The sequence below is a fragment of the Rousettus aegyptiacus genome, unplaced genomic scaffold (genome assembly GCF_014176215.1).
Source record: "Rousettus aegyptiacus isolate mRouAeg1 unplaced genomic scaffold, mRouAeg1.p scaffold_m13_p_1, whole genome shotgun sequence".
Classification (NCBI taxonomy): Eukaryota; Metazoa; Chordata; class Mammalia; order Chiroptera; family Pteropodidae; genus Rousettus; species Rousettus aegyptiacus.
This window is the reverse complement of record NW_023416284.1, coordinates 101,524,286-101,538,636: the sequence shown is the minus strand read 5'-3', so window position 1 is coordinate 101,538,636 and position 14,351 is coordinate 101,524,286. Positions and strand designations below refer to the sequence as shown.

The 14,351-nt window shown below is 38.6% G+C and overlaps 1 protein-coding gene across 5 annotated transcripts in view; it reads right to left on the bottom strand.

Moving 5' to 3' along the window:
- The window catches only part of RUNX2 (RUNX family transcription factor 2), a 206,591-nt gene that overhangs the window by 39,473 nt on the left and 152,767 nt on the right, over positions 1-14,351 (bottom strand). For all 5 annotated transcript variants that reach the window (XM_016131171.2, XM_016131173.2, XM_036229754.1 and 2 more), the window contains one exon: positions 13,800-13,973. In XM_016131171.2, the coding sequence (XP_015986657.2) occupies positions 13,800-13,973 (174 nt within the window). The remainder of the gene's footprint in view (positions 1-13,799; positions 13,974-14,351) is intronic.

The following is a 14,351-nucleotide window of genomic DNA, read 5'->3' as shown; positions in this document are numbered from 1 at the left end:
GAGCAAAGCTCCTAGACACACTGGAGATGAAGCCAATGATAAAACAGTCCCGAGTTCTAACTGGGAAAGTATACTAAGAACTACCACCAGGCATGGGAGGTCAGACCATTTGGTGGATACTTCAGACCTGCAACAGCACACTTCCAAAAGCAATCGTGGTTTCCCTCATGAGTAGACCAACTCTAGCTACCACAAGTTCAGGTTCAACAAAAAAGAACCAGTGATTTGACATAAGGAATCCCTTCAGCAGCATTCATTCCAACTGAGGCAAAGTCTGTCACAAGCATAGCTACTACCAAAACTGCATGGTATCACTCTATATAGCTTGTAGTTTAAAAAGATTCCCGAAGTCCAGAGCCTACATGCACTCTTCAGTTTCTCTCCCAACTAACTAAGTTGAGGGCAAGACTCTTACTTAGCTGTACCTTTCTCATCTACGAAGTACAAATGGTCTTTACTGCCATATTAACAGGGCTTTAGAGAGCAGGGGGAAGGAGTTTTTACATACTGTTCTGGTGCATCAGCAAATTATCAATTTTTATTATGATAAACAGCTTCTGTATGCCTACGTGGCAGTGTGGTGGTCTAAGAGACAGATAAGAAACAAAAGACATTTCTTGCCTTGAAAAAGCTTATACAACCAGTTGAGAAAAGAAGACTAACGGGTACAAAACAATTAATTAAAAAATGTTCAAAGCACGTATTTGTGTTTTTAAAGAGATATAAAGATAGAAATGAACCATGAAGCACCAATGTCAGAGTGGACTTTAAAAGTTCTTCTTCGGTGGTATTCCTTCAGCTTAGGCTACTTGGAGATTGGTTGCCATTTACTTTCTATTCTATAAACCTCCAAAACATAAAAGTACAGGAGGGAACACACCCAGGGGATGATCAAAAATGCTAATTGAGGGAGGAGTGGCTCACATAACCCAAGTTGTCTTTGCATGAGGCAAAAATGGAGACAAGCATTTATTTAATCCCATGGATATGAGGAAAGCACGCTCTCTTCTTTGAGTTGTACCATAGCTTCTGAAGTTAATAATTTGTATGGGGAAAAGGAAGGAATGGTCATGCATTTCCTAAAACGATAAGTAAAGAGTCACAGGCTCTTTATATTTATATTTTCAAATGACTGCATAATTCAACTCTAAATACTTGGGGTCAAATTTCAAATCTGCATAATAAGACCTCTAAACACTTGAGGTCTTATTATTATGACCCCAAGGAAGGAGGAGGGAAGATGGTTAGAATAAAAGTCCCCTAGGAAAATGAACTGATTCTGGGGAGACATGTAGAAGACTTTTCTTGATGAGTTTGAAGAGGGGGAAGGCAGAGTGGTCAGAGGGCTTTATGAAAGCTTAGTGAAAGATATGCCAGGGAATTCAATGGTTGCTCTTAGCAGGCCTCCTTTTGTAAACACTTTGATTAAACATGTGTGGGTGTGAAGAAGGGCTTGCTTTCCTATGAATCACTCACAACAAGGCACACCATGGACATGGCACTGAACTTCACGCAGAGATGGGAGGGAACAACTCAACAGGGGCAAAGCCTGAACCAGCACACAAAAGGCTTCTTCCTGTTTGTGCTGCCAGCAGGCTTCTGTGTAAAGTGACCACAACAGCCATTGATTTCTGCCAAAGCTCAGTGCGTCTACAGTGAGCACCTGCTGTATTTGAGGAGTAGAATGCAATCAGAGGGACCCACCCCGGCCCTTATCCTCTGCCCATTTTTTCTCTAATCAGTACTCAAAATAGGCTGTGGAGACCTCAAATATTTGAGAAAACTGGGTTATTTAAAAAGAACCATATGCAGAGTCTACTAGTTTTAAGATTATGCCTCTCAATTGCTACCAGAGTCAAGTAAAGTCAATAATCTCAACAGAGAGAGGCAGATTTACAATTTCTTATCCTAAACTATTTCTGTCATATTACTGTCATTCATAATATAAACAGAATCACATTCATACATAAATTTCCACTTCAAAACAATTTACACTAAACACTAAATATTAAACTCTATGTCTTCTCTAATAACCCTTTTAGCTAGACTGGATTTTTGAATAAGCTTTCTGTTTTTCTTGACTAAAAAGAACCACGGTCTTGAAAAAAACACATTCTTCCAAGCGTAGCATGAGCCCTGGATTGGAGGCTTTGGCACTAACTGTGCAGTTATGCACAAATAATTTACCTTCTCTGAGTCTCACTGTTTTCGTTTGTAAGATGAGAATGAATGGGTTTATCTCGAAGATGTTTTCGAGCCATTAAATGCTATGATTCTGACTACTCAGAAAAGTAGGGTCCCTACTTTCAGTCCTTTCAGGAAATTGTAATTACAACTTACATTACTAAAGTCATGTTGGGCTGATTTGAGGTGGTTATGAAATGTAGCTGACAGGTGCTGACACTCATGGCACCTCCCAGCTCAGAGGGTTTTGGCTCATGTCAGCAGAGAAGACACCAAGAGCAGGATTTTGATTCCCCCTTGTATTCCCACCAGAAGCTTTCTCAAACTAACCAAGGTGGCTGCCTGCATCATTTGGCAGAAGACCAACTCAACTGATTCATGAAGCTTGAGACTGAAATTTGAGGGGGAAAACAGCAAACTGTTTGGATAAAACTAAATGCTATGTAAGAAGCACGAGGCACGACAACAGGTTATATAACAATACGAATAATAGGAAAAGAGGAAATTAGTAAGTCTTAAGAGACAACAACTGAGAAGAGAACGAGAAATGACACATATAGCCTAAAATGTCAGATCCAAGTAAAAAATGTTAGAAGAAAAATCAGAAGGAAGTTGAATTATTAGGACAAGGTAATGAGAAGCTTCTTTTAAGTATTATCAACTTTTAGCTGAATGGAACTTGTAACTGTCTTACAGAAAATGAGGGGATTTTTTTTTTTATTTAAAAGAAGAAACTAAGAGAAGAAACAAGAGGCTGCACTGCATGTCACACTTAACCTGACCTCAGCCTTGGCATATCCTAGACCTCAATGGTAAAGCCAGCAGAGAGAGGGGAAAAAATTACAAACGGGTAGCACCAGAATTTGAGATGTAACTGGGATGTGGTGCTTGCCAGGAGAAGTGACCCTTAGCTTAAATCACAGTATTGAAGTGGGTATAGCAAATTCAGGTTTAAATCGGTTTGCTAGCGACATCCACTGCGTCAGATATAACAGTTTGATATCAGCATCTAAGGTGTTACAGAAGGTCTCAGGCATACTGATTCCTGTTGTCAGATGAATGATGGTATCTGTGGTTCTAAGAATTGTCTTCCAATCATTCATTCATACATTCATTCATTTAAAAAATATGTATTGAGTGCCTACTCTGACACCGTGCTAGGTACTAGGGATACTAATGGTAAAGACAGACCTAATCCCTGCCCTTATAGAGTTTTCAGTGTGCTGGAGAAGACTGACATTAACCAACTAATCATACAACTGTGATAAGTGTTAAAAAGGAGATATCCTTGGCACCATAAGAATGCACAGTGGGGGACTCCAACCATGCCTGGGGGTCAGAGAAGGTTTCTCTAATGATATGCTGATTAAGCCAAGAACTCATTGACAAGCAGAAGTTTAGTAGATAAATAGGTGGGGGTAAGAGAAATTAAGGCAAGGCAAACAGCATGTATCAAGTTCTGAGGACAGAAGCAGTATTTTGGGGGGGGGGCGGCGGGTGGCGAGGAAGTTGACAAAGCCAATGTGGTTGGATTACTGACAAAAAGTTCAAAATAGTGTGAGATGAGACTGGAGAGCAGGCAAGGAGGAGTCAGGATATGCACAACCTGCTGAACACGCCAGAGGTGTTGGTCTTCATCCTAGTGCAATGGAAGGTCACTGAGGGGTTTTTATGGTGTGACATAATCAGGTATGCGTGTTTAAAATCTTCCTCTGACGGCATCATAATAGAAACAGGGCAGAAGTATAGTCTATGACTCGGCACACGGAGAAGGGCATGCAGAGAAAACAGCAGCTGGAATGGACACAAGGGTGCAATCCAGGAGCTGCGCTCACGAAAACAAGCAGCAGCCGAGGGCACTTAGCTGCCCCACACGTCACCTGACCAAAGGGCGAGGCTCCTGAGATGCCCCTGGCTGGATCAACACTGGCTCTTGATGAGCAAGGTGAGCCTGAGGTCAGAGGGGTTGAGCCTGCAGCTGTGAATTAGGTAGGCTCCACTTGGTACAACCTGGTTCAGGGGTAAAACCTGGGCATCTGTATGTTTAATGAGCTCCCGAGGTGATGCTAAGTACAACAAAGTTTGAGAACAATGGGAGTAATTTTTACTGATGACAGTTATAAAGGAAAATTACCCAACACTACTGTGATTTAATCTTCCCTATCAAGAATGATCTTCAAATAGAAGGAGCAAAACAAACAAGCTTAAGAGGAAATTAAGGCCAAAGAGAAGTAAGGAGATAAGGGAGAGCAACTTGCTGCTTTAAACAAATTCAAGTTTGTTCTCCAAGATGAATTATACCCCACAATACTGCAAGAATTTATGGCAACTAGTAGGCAAAGGGATTCTAGTTGTCAGAGCAGGGTCTACAAAGTTCATCTGCATATTAAGTAAAATATGTCTCCCTGTAATTCCACTCACTACTAATCTTAGCTTTGCTCTCTGGAATTATTTTTCCACATGAAAATTAGTAAATTGTTTGAAAATAATGCCTGTAAAGTTTACTACATGATATATAATCATTTTACATTCTTTTACCTCATTTACTTTATTCTGAAAATGACGCAGCTACTAGTAAAATTTAAATTTCAACTACAGATGCTCCTCAAAACTTACGATGGGGCTATGTTCTAATAAACCCATCATAAATTGAAAATATCCTAAGTTGAAAATGCATTTAATACGCCTAACTTACCAAACATCATAACAAGCCTTGCCAGTTTCTACTGAATGCATATTGATTTCACACCGTCATAAAGCTAAAAAATCTTAAGTCGAACCATCCTAAGTTAGGGACCATGTGCAGTGTTTTGGAGCCACTGTTGTTGTTGACTTGCTTACAGTCCATTAAACATCCTTAAGTCCCTTTCAGTTGCCTGTGTATAATGATCGTTTCACCTGATCTTCACAGTGGCTTTTAGAAAGTGAAATGGGTTCACTAAAACTTGTTTCCTAGGATTACTAGAGCAATAGATTAGAAGAAAGCTCATCTGCCTATTGTGTATCTTGACCTCAGCAAGATATATGCCTTACCTCTAATGTGATTTATAGCTAGTTAAAAGGTCAACCAGAAAGTGGTCATTGATATGAATCAAGGTCAGCTTTGAAAGAGGTACACAGTGACATATTCAAAGATATTATAGTCCTAGTTATGGCCAACGTATTCAACAAAGTCTTGAAGAATTAGAAGCAACCTTTCTAAGCTTCAAGATGAGACAAAGTTGTAAGGAACAGCCAACATACTTGATACAGAATCATAACTATAAAATAATCCTACGAGATGGAAAGAAGAGGTAACATGTCATAATAAAACTGAGTAAGAACAAAAGTACAGTGCCGCATTTGGTCAACTCCAAGACAGAATGGGGGAAGGCTGCCCTAAGAGCAAAGTTTTTCATAGACTGCAAGCCATAGTGTGATGCGATGACAAAAAGTTAACACAACGATCTTGAGATGTATTAACAGAGCTCTAATACACCCCTCCCACTCTGATCAGACATAGCTGGAGGATTGTGTTTTCTCCAGGTGGTGTTAAACTGAAGCAATGGAAAAGGCAGAGCAAGATGTGGGACCTCCATCTGTTATAGGAGAAATGGTTGAAGGCACAGCCAAGAGCTCCCATCTATCTTCGACATTTCCACAGGACATTCCTACTTCCCATTTGAACTGAAATTTACGCTTCTTCAGATCTTTCCTCCTAACCTTTTCACTTGGCTTCCACTCATTCTCCTAGATCATAAGATGAGTCAACTCCCCTTCTGAAGTTCTTCCATCTTTACCATAACCTACCAACTTCCAGAACATTCCCCATGTTGGTAACTGGCTCAACATTTTCCTTATTTCCCTGACTTGAACTGAGTCCTAGGAGAAATTGTAATTGTCCCTGATGAGGTACCACACAAGAGTTCACTTCTATTCACAAACTGCAACTACTGTAGCAGATAATCATATGATTGTGCTGATTGGCTCTTCCAATTATCTTTATCCTTACCTGGGTCCTCAGTAATGCTCAACACATATCATTTTCCTTTCTCACCATTCACCTTGGCAACAGCTCCAAACATTTATTATTCTACTTAACCCTTTCCTCTACATCCTCAGCTACTCCCCATTTGAACCATCTTGTCAGATTTTACCTTAACAGGACTTTGATTTCTAGTTTCACCTCCGAGAGTTTCAGAAATCTCCTGGTGCACCTAAATTTTCTTTTCACTAAACAGGATTCACAATTATTGGCTCTTCTGTGAAATCTGTCTTTTAAAGACTGTTAAAACCATTTGTAAACTGTTAAAAAGCAAGTCCTTATCAAAAAACAAAAACAAACAAACAAAAAAACAAAGCCCTAGAAATAATCTGAAGGTCTTAACTGGGAGTAGAGTTATACAATTTTAAACTGATAACATCTGTAATATAATGTTGCTTTTAATACTGCATAGTAAAATATATACCAACTCTCTGTTTGAGTCCCTTGCCAATCCATGATTAAACATCAAAATACACCACCAGAGCCTCCATTATACCAAACTGCATACCTGACTTGGCCCTGGGTCAGCCCTGTAGGTAATTGAATATTTCATTCCAAGTCATCGACTCCTTTCTGATTATTTTGCTCACACTCTATTGCAAAAGGTAAAAAAGGGTGAGAAAGGTCCTTGGGTAACTAATAACGGGGAAAGGTATACATACATGCATGTACATATATACATACAAATACATGTATTGGAAACTATAACCAAATATAAAACAAAAAAGAGAAAGATGATAGTTTGGAAAAGAAAAAGAGAAAGAAACTAAGACGTCTGTGCACAGACCAAAGACAGGCTGGAAATGTAACTGCCTTAGGGATGGATAAAAGTAAACATTATGTAAGAAACGGATTTTTCTTATCACAATTATATATTAATGATGCATCTTCTATTCCAGTAGGAGTAAATTATAAAACCAAGTTTTTCAAATTCAAGAAATTAATTGTTTTTAGAACATTACCCCTCTCTGTTTTTCTGAAAGCATAATAAAGCCAGAGCATCTTCAGTTACTCGGGAAATTCCAACTGACATAAGTTCAGAGATCTACAAGAAGTTAATCTATTAAAGCTGCTAACAGGTTAAGCAACAATACGACATGTTGACCATCAGCCCTTCATGGGATCTTACCAAGTTTTATTTCTCAAAGCCAGCATATGCTGGACATGAACTCTGCTCTTCCTCATAAGGTAGCTGCCAGAGCTGCACAGATGTGAAACAGTGCTTACACACAGGGTTTGTGCCATTTTTTTTTTTTTTTGGTAATGACTGTAACCAGAAACATCTAAAGACGTTTCCTGCTCACATATGCACATGGCAGCAGCAAATTTACTTGGCTACTCTACCCAAAAGATCTCAAAGAGAGAAGACAGGACAAGACTTTCCAGTAACTTCGGGAATTAAAACATAGCATCACCAAAGTAAAAGAATGGTACTTCCAACAGCCTGTCTTTGAGTGTGGTGATTTCAGTTCCTAAAAACAGAAGATAGTGAGAGATGAGTTAGACCACAGTGGTAGTAAAACATGAGACCTAACTTAACTTCTACTCTTCTCATCCTGCAATTCTTCTCATATTGACGGCACTTGTAGTCACTCTTTTTGCTCACTAACAGTCACTGAGCTTCTCATGGGTTCATTTTCCCTCTCATACTCACAGCCACCACCAACCCACCCCATGCCCACTGAACTTCCCAACTTGTTTACATTAAAGAATCACATGGTCACTTGGCACTTGAATAAAACAGTAATTTGAGATGCACACTATTCAGTTGTGCATTCCTATTTCTGAAAGAATTATGCTAGTAAATGTTTCAGTGCAAGCACAGTGGACTCAGGTCTGGGATGACCAAACACAGACACAGCCCAGGACAAAATGGCATGTTTAGGATCCTTTTAATGTTTGCAGGAGAAGCATTGTTTGCCAAGGGAAAATGGAATCAGACCAAAGTTGGTTGGAAACAACTTCAATTCAGTCAAAGGAACTCCTGATAAGATTATTATTATTCTACATGATGTCTGGCAAGTTGTTTTTCAACATATTCCTAAAAATGTTACCTTGAAAATCTATACTCATCTAACTGTAATTTAATCATTAAAAAAAATTGTATCGCATTTTAAAGCATAATTCAGATACTCCTAATGCATCCCTTTTATGAAAACATTGTCTCTAAGGCTCCTAAATAATATCCAATAGACAGAAGAAAAAGAAATTAGTCCCTTAGGACACATGTTATTTAGACTGTCAGCATACCTAGCTTGGTGAGGATGAGGGTGATTGTCTACTAAGAATCTGGAACTCATACTCAACTGTAATAGCTGAACAGGACTTCAACAAGTCATTTCTCAAATAATCAATTTCTCCCAAATATAAAATATGTACTTTCAGAATTGTTTTAAGGTTTTAATAAGAACTTTATGTAATACCCATTTGCGAATGGTAAAGATCTGCATAAATGAAAGTTGTTAAGTACTAAAATGGGAGGAAATTGAGCCTGATAGAAGTATGGGTCAACCTCCCAAGGGCGCATGGTGGTTAAGAGCATAGGGCCCTGGAGCTATGTAGATCTGGCTTTAATTCCTGTATTTATCACTTATTTGTACTAAGTGGTACCTTGGACAAGTTTTTTAGCTTTTTCTACCCTCAGTTTTCACAGTAGTGTCATCTATCTCATATCTGTTGTGAGGATTACATGATTTAATCTCATTTGAACAATACTTGGCACACAATACACATTCACTAAATGGTAGTTAATAGTAATTTAATCACATAGGTACTAGAATAATATTAGAGGTAGAATAATAATGGGTCACACTTCCTGAAGAAGTCAATAACCCATTTGTTCATTCATTCATCACCAAACAAAAAATACCAAACAGCAGGCACCATATAAAACAAAGAGACACAAAGATAAATACAACATGCCCTAGACTTTGAAAGTTCAAAGTCTGATGGAGGAGACAGATGTGTAAACAAATAATTGTCATCAATGGAACAGTGGTATGGGAGCCTTGGGTAGTTTCGAAGAGGCCTGAAAGGTGCCAGGGTTTGATCTGAGTTTTGAAGAAAGAAGAATGATACCATCCTCAACTCTAGCCTAGGCTACAGCAGTAGCTTCCTGAATGATGACCCCTCTTGTACCACTGCCCCCTTATGATCCATTCTTTATACAGCATCCAAAGTGATTTTTCAAAAGCACATAATATCATTCTCTTGCTTTACATCCTTCAATAGCAGCACCCCACTGCAATCAGAACAAAACCCAAGCTCCTTATACCAGGGTCTCGAAGACTCTATAATGTAGCCCCTGCCTACCATTCTGTATCACTACCCTCATTCACTACATTCCACCTACACTAACCTTCCTGTCACCTGAATACCACATTCATTGCTTCCCGAGAGCCTTTGCATGGGTTTTCCACTGCTTAAAATGCTGTTCCTCACAGATCTTCAAAACTCTTTGAAGAAACTTTCCCCAACTTTCCAATTAAAATTAGCTTCTTTTTTCCCTAAATTGCTTTTGCATTATCCTATTTCATTTTCTCAAAGCATTTACTATTATCTAAAATTGTCTTGTATGTATGCTCATTTACCCCATTTACTGGCTATATCTGTCACTAAAATGTAAGCTCTTTGTGAGAAGAAACTATATCTATCTTGTTCACATAAATTAACACCTAATACTAGGCACTCAAAATATTTTTTTAAATAACAGAATAACAGAATAGCAGAATGCCTACATCAGAGGTTAGATGAATGTCCCAATTCACGAAACCAAGGGCCTGAGTCGGCTATTATTAGATGCGGCTCACCCATCCAGAGAGCATTTAGTTTAAAACAGTGATTATTTTGATCGATATCTCCTAACATCTTATCCCTACTCTACTGTTATCACCACATTCTAAATCACAAGATGGAGACATTTGTGACAGACTAGGTGTTCCTAGCACCCAGACATAGGCACCAGATGTCTGAAAGATATTCAAAAAAAAAGGTACAGAGGAAGCAACTTCCTCAGGAAACTGTGAGGAGGCCCTGGGCCCTCAGGCAGAACATCAGCCATTAAAGACTAAAACAGTGACATCATCAGACCAGCAATGCAAAGAAGCCAGTCCACTCTAGCCTAGGAACTGTGAGAGACACTGGAGAATGTTAATGTGAAACACTAAATGCTTATGACTTCCTCAATTCATACTTTCTAATTTTATTTCGCTCTTCTGGGAGTTCGACTTGCCTTTTATGTTGGCAAGTGGGAGAACTAATAGAGACTATAAATCTACAGTTTTGGGGTAAGAGCGTGAGATACCAAGAGAGTCAAGCCAATGAGAGGTAAGTGGGCCCTTTCTGTTACAAACGTCTTTATCCAAAGGATTGCATGAACTAAAATTCAAATGTGGCACATTGTAAAGATGTTACAAAATTCATTACAAGTGAGGCTCACAAGTAGAATTTAAATCCAATCATGCAGTTATACAGATACTAAACTAGAATGATGCCAAATGGTTTAACTATGTACGTGTTATATTGAAATGGGATTTCTGCCATTATTGTTCACCACCAGGGAACAGTGACACCCTGGGATAGGAAATTAGAAAGAATAGTTAATGCTAACAAGGTATAATCTTCCAGCCTTTCTTGTACTGATTTCTTCTCATCTAAACTTTCATTCACTCAACATTTAATGAGATGCTGCCACTGAGCTTGGCACAAAAGAAAATAAATCCCTGTAATAAATTCCTCAAAGAATTTACAATCTAGCTGGGTAGAATAAAGCAAATACACATAATAAAATGAGGTAATCTCAGCTGAAGCTTAGAGGATAGGTAGGCAGCCTTCCAGATGAAGGTTCTAGGACTCTTTCCTAAAGAAGATAACAGTGACCTTGAAAGATGGGTGGATCTTGTCAGCAAAGACAACTGTAGATAAAATAGCCTAAGTAAGGAAGGACAGAGAGAAGAACATGTACTCGAGGAACAACATTATAGTCCAAGAAACAGAAATATAACTACCTCTTCAATTAGACTCGAAGACAGGACTTTTCTTCTCTCTCCCTTATTTCTTAAGACCCAATTCTCTCCATGTAGTAGGCTCTAAATCATACTTATTCAATAAATAAGAAAATTAACCCGAGAGAAAAAAATGAAACCTATTCAATTTACTTTGAAGTTGCTGCTGTTATGGGTGCTCTTGGGTTTTCCTAATAATTTGGGTCATGGTAGAACTCCGCACATCCTTGATTACAAGCAGATACTTGTATTATCTCACCAACAATACGGGAGCATTTAAAGAAAGTGCACATGGCCAAGAGTGGGTAAGGGTGGCACATGTGTGTATGTGAATCTTCAAATTCTGAAAGTCTGAGAAAGCTGTTGGGCCCGATGCTGTGTGGATATTTAAAAATGAAAAGACTGATCTATATATCAATTCTACTAGTGCTGTAATCCCAAAATGTAGGGCTAATATTCTTGTAATATATTTTCATTTTTAGAAATATCCAATGACCATTTAAGTATTATCTTTAAATGATCATGCATGATGGACTTGCAGCACGGTACTTTATACTGCATTAAAGTCAAGAGACCTAATTCTGCTCTGCCATGAACCTGCTGTAAAATTGCATAGAGGCTTAACCTTTCTGAGCATCTCAGCAGGGAGAAGGGTGAAGAGAGGCTGACAGTCAGAGGAGAGCTCAGTCTGTAGGTGGCCATGCTTCAGATCTGCTCAGATGCTCTTCTGGCAGCGACCTCCTTAGAGCCCCACTCTCTGTACTCACACTGGGGGCAGGGGTGCTGCTAAAATGTAGCTCTTCTTCACAACTTTTACCAACTTTTTGATTAATGATATCTAAGGTAACTTCAGATTTTAAAATCTGTTGTTTCATGACGTCCTCTTTAGGTTTAAGGACAAAATCTTGAGAAACTCATCTTCTTAAGTGAATCTAGCAGCACATAGGTTCTAAAGAACACTTCAAAAGCATCAGTCATTAGCAAAACATAATTAGCAAACAATTAAGGATTAGAATATATAAATCAAACATTTAGAGAACCCAGGGGTTGCCAAATCATAGAACATATATTTTTCATGTATGTATACATATTTTTAATAGCTATAAGTCCCTTACAAATCATATATAAAAACTTTTATACACATACATATATGCTTCTATGTACACACACAGTCTATAGATTGATTACAATAAAGACAAAAGGACAGCTATTATGAACCTCAATCAATGATACAAAGTCCACTACTTTAACGCAGTAGCACTATAGCTACAAACTTCAAATTCAAGTTAGTGTGAATTTCACCCTTCCTTTTATCAAGGACACATGTCTAGTGACTGCATTAACCTTTTGATTCCTACATATCAAGATTTAGAGATTTATTTAGGTTAGTAAATAGCTATTCTTCACAGAGCTCTAAGGTTCTTCCCTGATGCAGATATCTAGCTCTCTTCAGCATTCAGATATTTTATTTTTATAATGCTATATCATCTTTAAAATAGACACTCAGGCATACCCATATGTTCAGACTGATATTCATATACTCACAGAAACCTATTCTAAGTAAATATCCAAGAAGACATATACTTAATGTGGGCAGGAGAGAATTAGTTTATAAACAATTATGTTTATAAATCATTAAGGACACTCAAAACCTAACCACTATTGACAAAAACTTAACTATCAAAAAAGATCCATTTTGAGAGTTTATTGTACATTTTGTTTTGAGTTATTTTCCCTCTATTCTAGTCCATCTCTGCCAACAATATCAACTAGATGATGTGTAGAGTTCCTTTCAACTCTCAGTACTTGTGGATCTGCAAATTAAAGATCTATGATCATTAACACACTCTCTTATCACCATGACCTAACAGCAATCAGACTAGTCCTAAAATAAGATGTTTTTGTATAAGTGGGGCAGGAAAAAAAGGGGAGTTGGGAGTCTTAATGCACCAAATGTGAAGGATTAGTCTAATGCAATGCTGATGTTAATTTTTAAGAATAAAGGTAAAATAAGCAGCTTACTGGAATGTATAAAGAGAAAAGTCACTTGAGGAACCAGAACTAAATGGGAATCAGAAGTAAATTCTGTCTGCCTGATGAGCCGCTCATTGACCTTGCCTTATAACCACCAACCAAAGCTTCCTGTTAGCCCTAAGCAATTTTCAAGGAAACTTAATGAAATAGTTATACATATAAGAAATTTAAGCCCAAATCTGAGATGGTAACACTAATTTTCTAATAGTGAGGGTGTGATGTTATCCCTTGGACCACCTGGACATGATACAGAAACTTATAACAAACAATCTCCCAGCGTGCATAGTTATTACCATTCCACCAGTGTGCAGACTGACACAGCTACAGAGTACAGCATTAGTAGAAACATCCCCCAAATTTCACCCCAATGGTACTGAATATTGGAATTTTTTTTTTTTTATAAAAAAGGAGGACAGTATCTTCCAAGTCTTGATTCTTTAATAATGAGCCATTTCACAGCTCCAGGAGTTTTGAAGTGAATACATCTCATCTAGTAGCCCCTCACCCCCAGCCTGCCAGAGTCTGTGTAAGTGAAACCTATGAGTCTGTCTTACCTGTAATCTGACTCTGTCCTTGTGGATTAAAAGGACTTGGTGCAGAGTTCAGGGAGGGCCGTGGGTTCTGAGGCGGGACACCTACTCTCATACTGGGATGAGGAATGCGCCCTAAATCACTGAGGCGGTCAGAGAACAAACTAGGTTTAGAGTCATCAAGCTTCTGTCTGTGCCCTGGAAACAGCAAATCATAAAATAAAAGCATATTAATTAGCTGAACAATCGACCATGCTAAATAGATATGTGAACATACATACTTGGGGTTTAAGCCAAGGAATTATCAATACTGGTATTTGTAATAAAGTGTATATAAAGGCTTCCATTTCAAATTGCTTTCTAAGCACCATCTAGTAGCAAGCATTCCTAGCCGTGTTCTATAAATAGAGAGCCTAGGGTCCCAGAGAGTGACTCGAAGTCAAGCACCAGTAGCAAGACCGGGATGCCGGAGCTCAAGAGTAACTCTCCTCCTCACCCTCACCCCCCTCCCCCCAGTGAGGATGGGAAAGGTGAATGCTGGGGCATGTTCTCTGTTTCACGGAGGAGAATACCTCC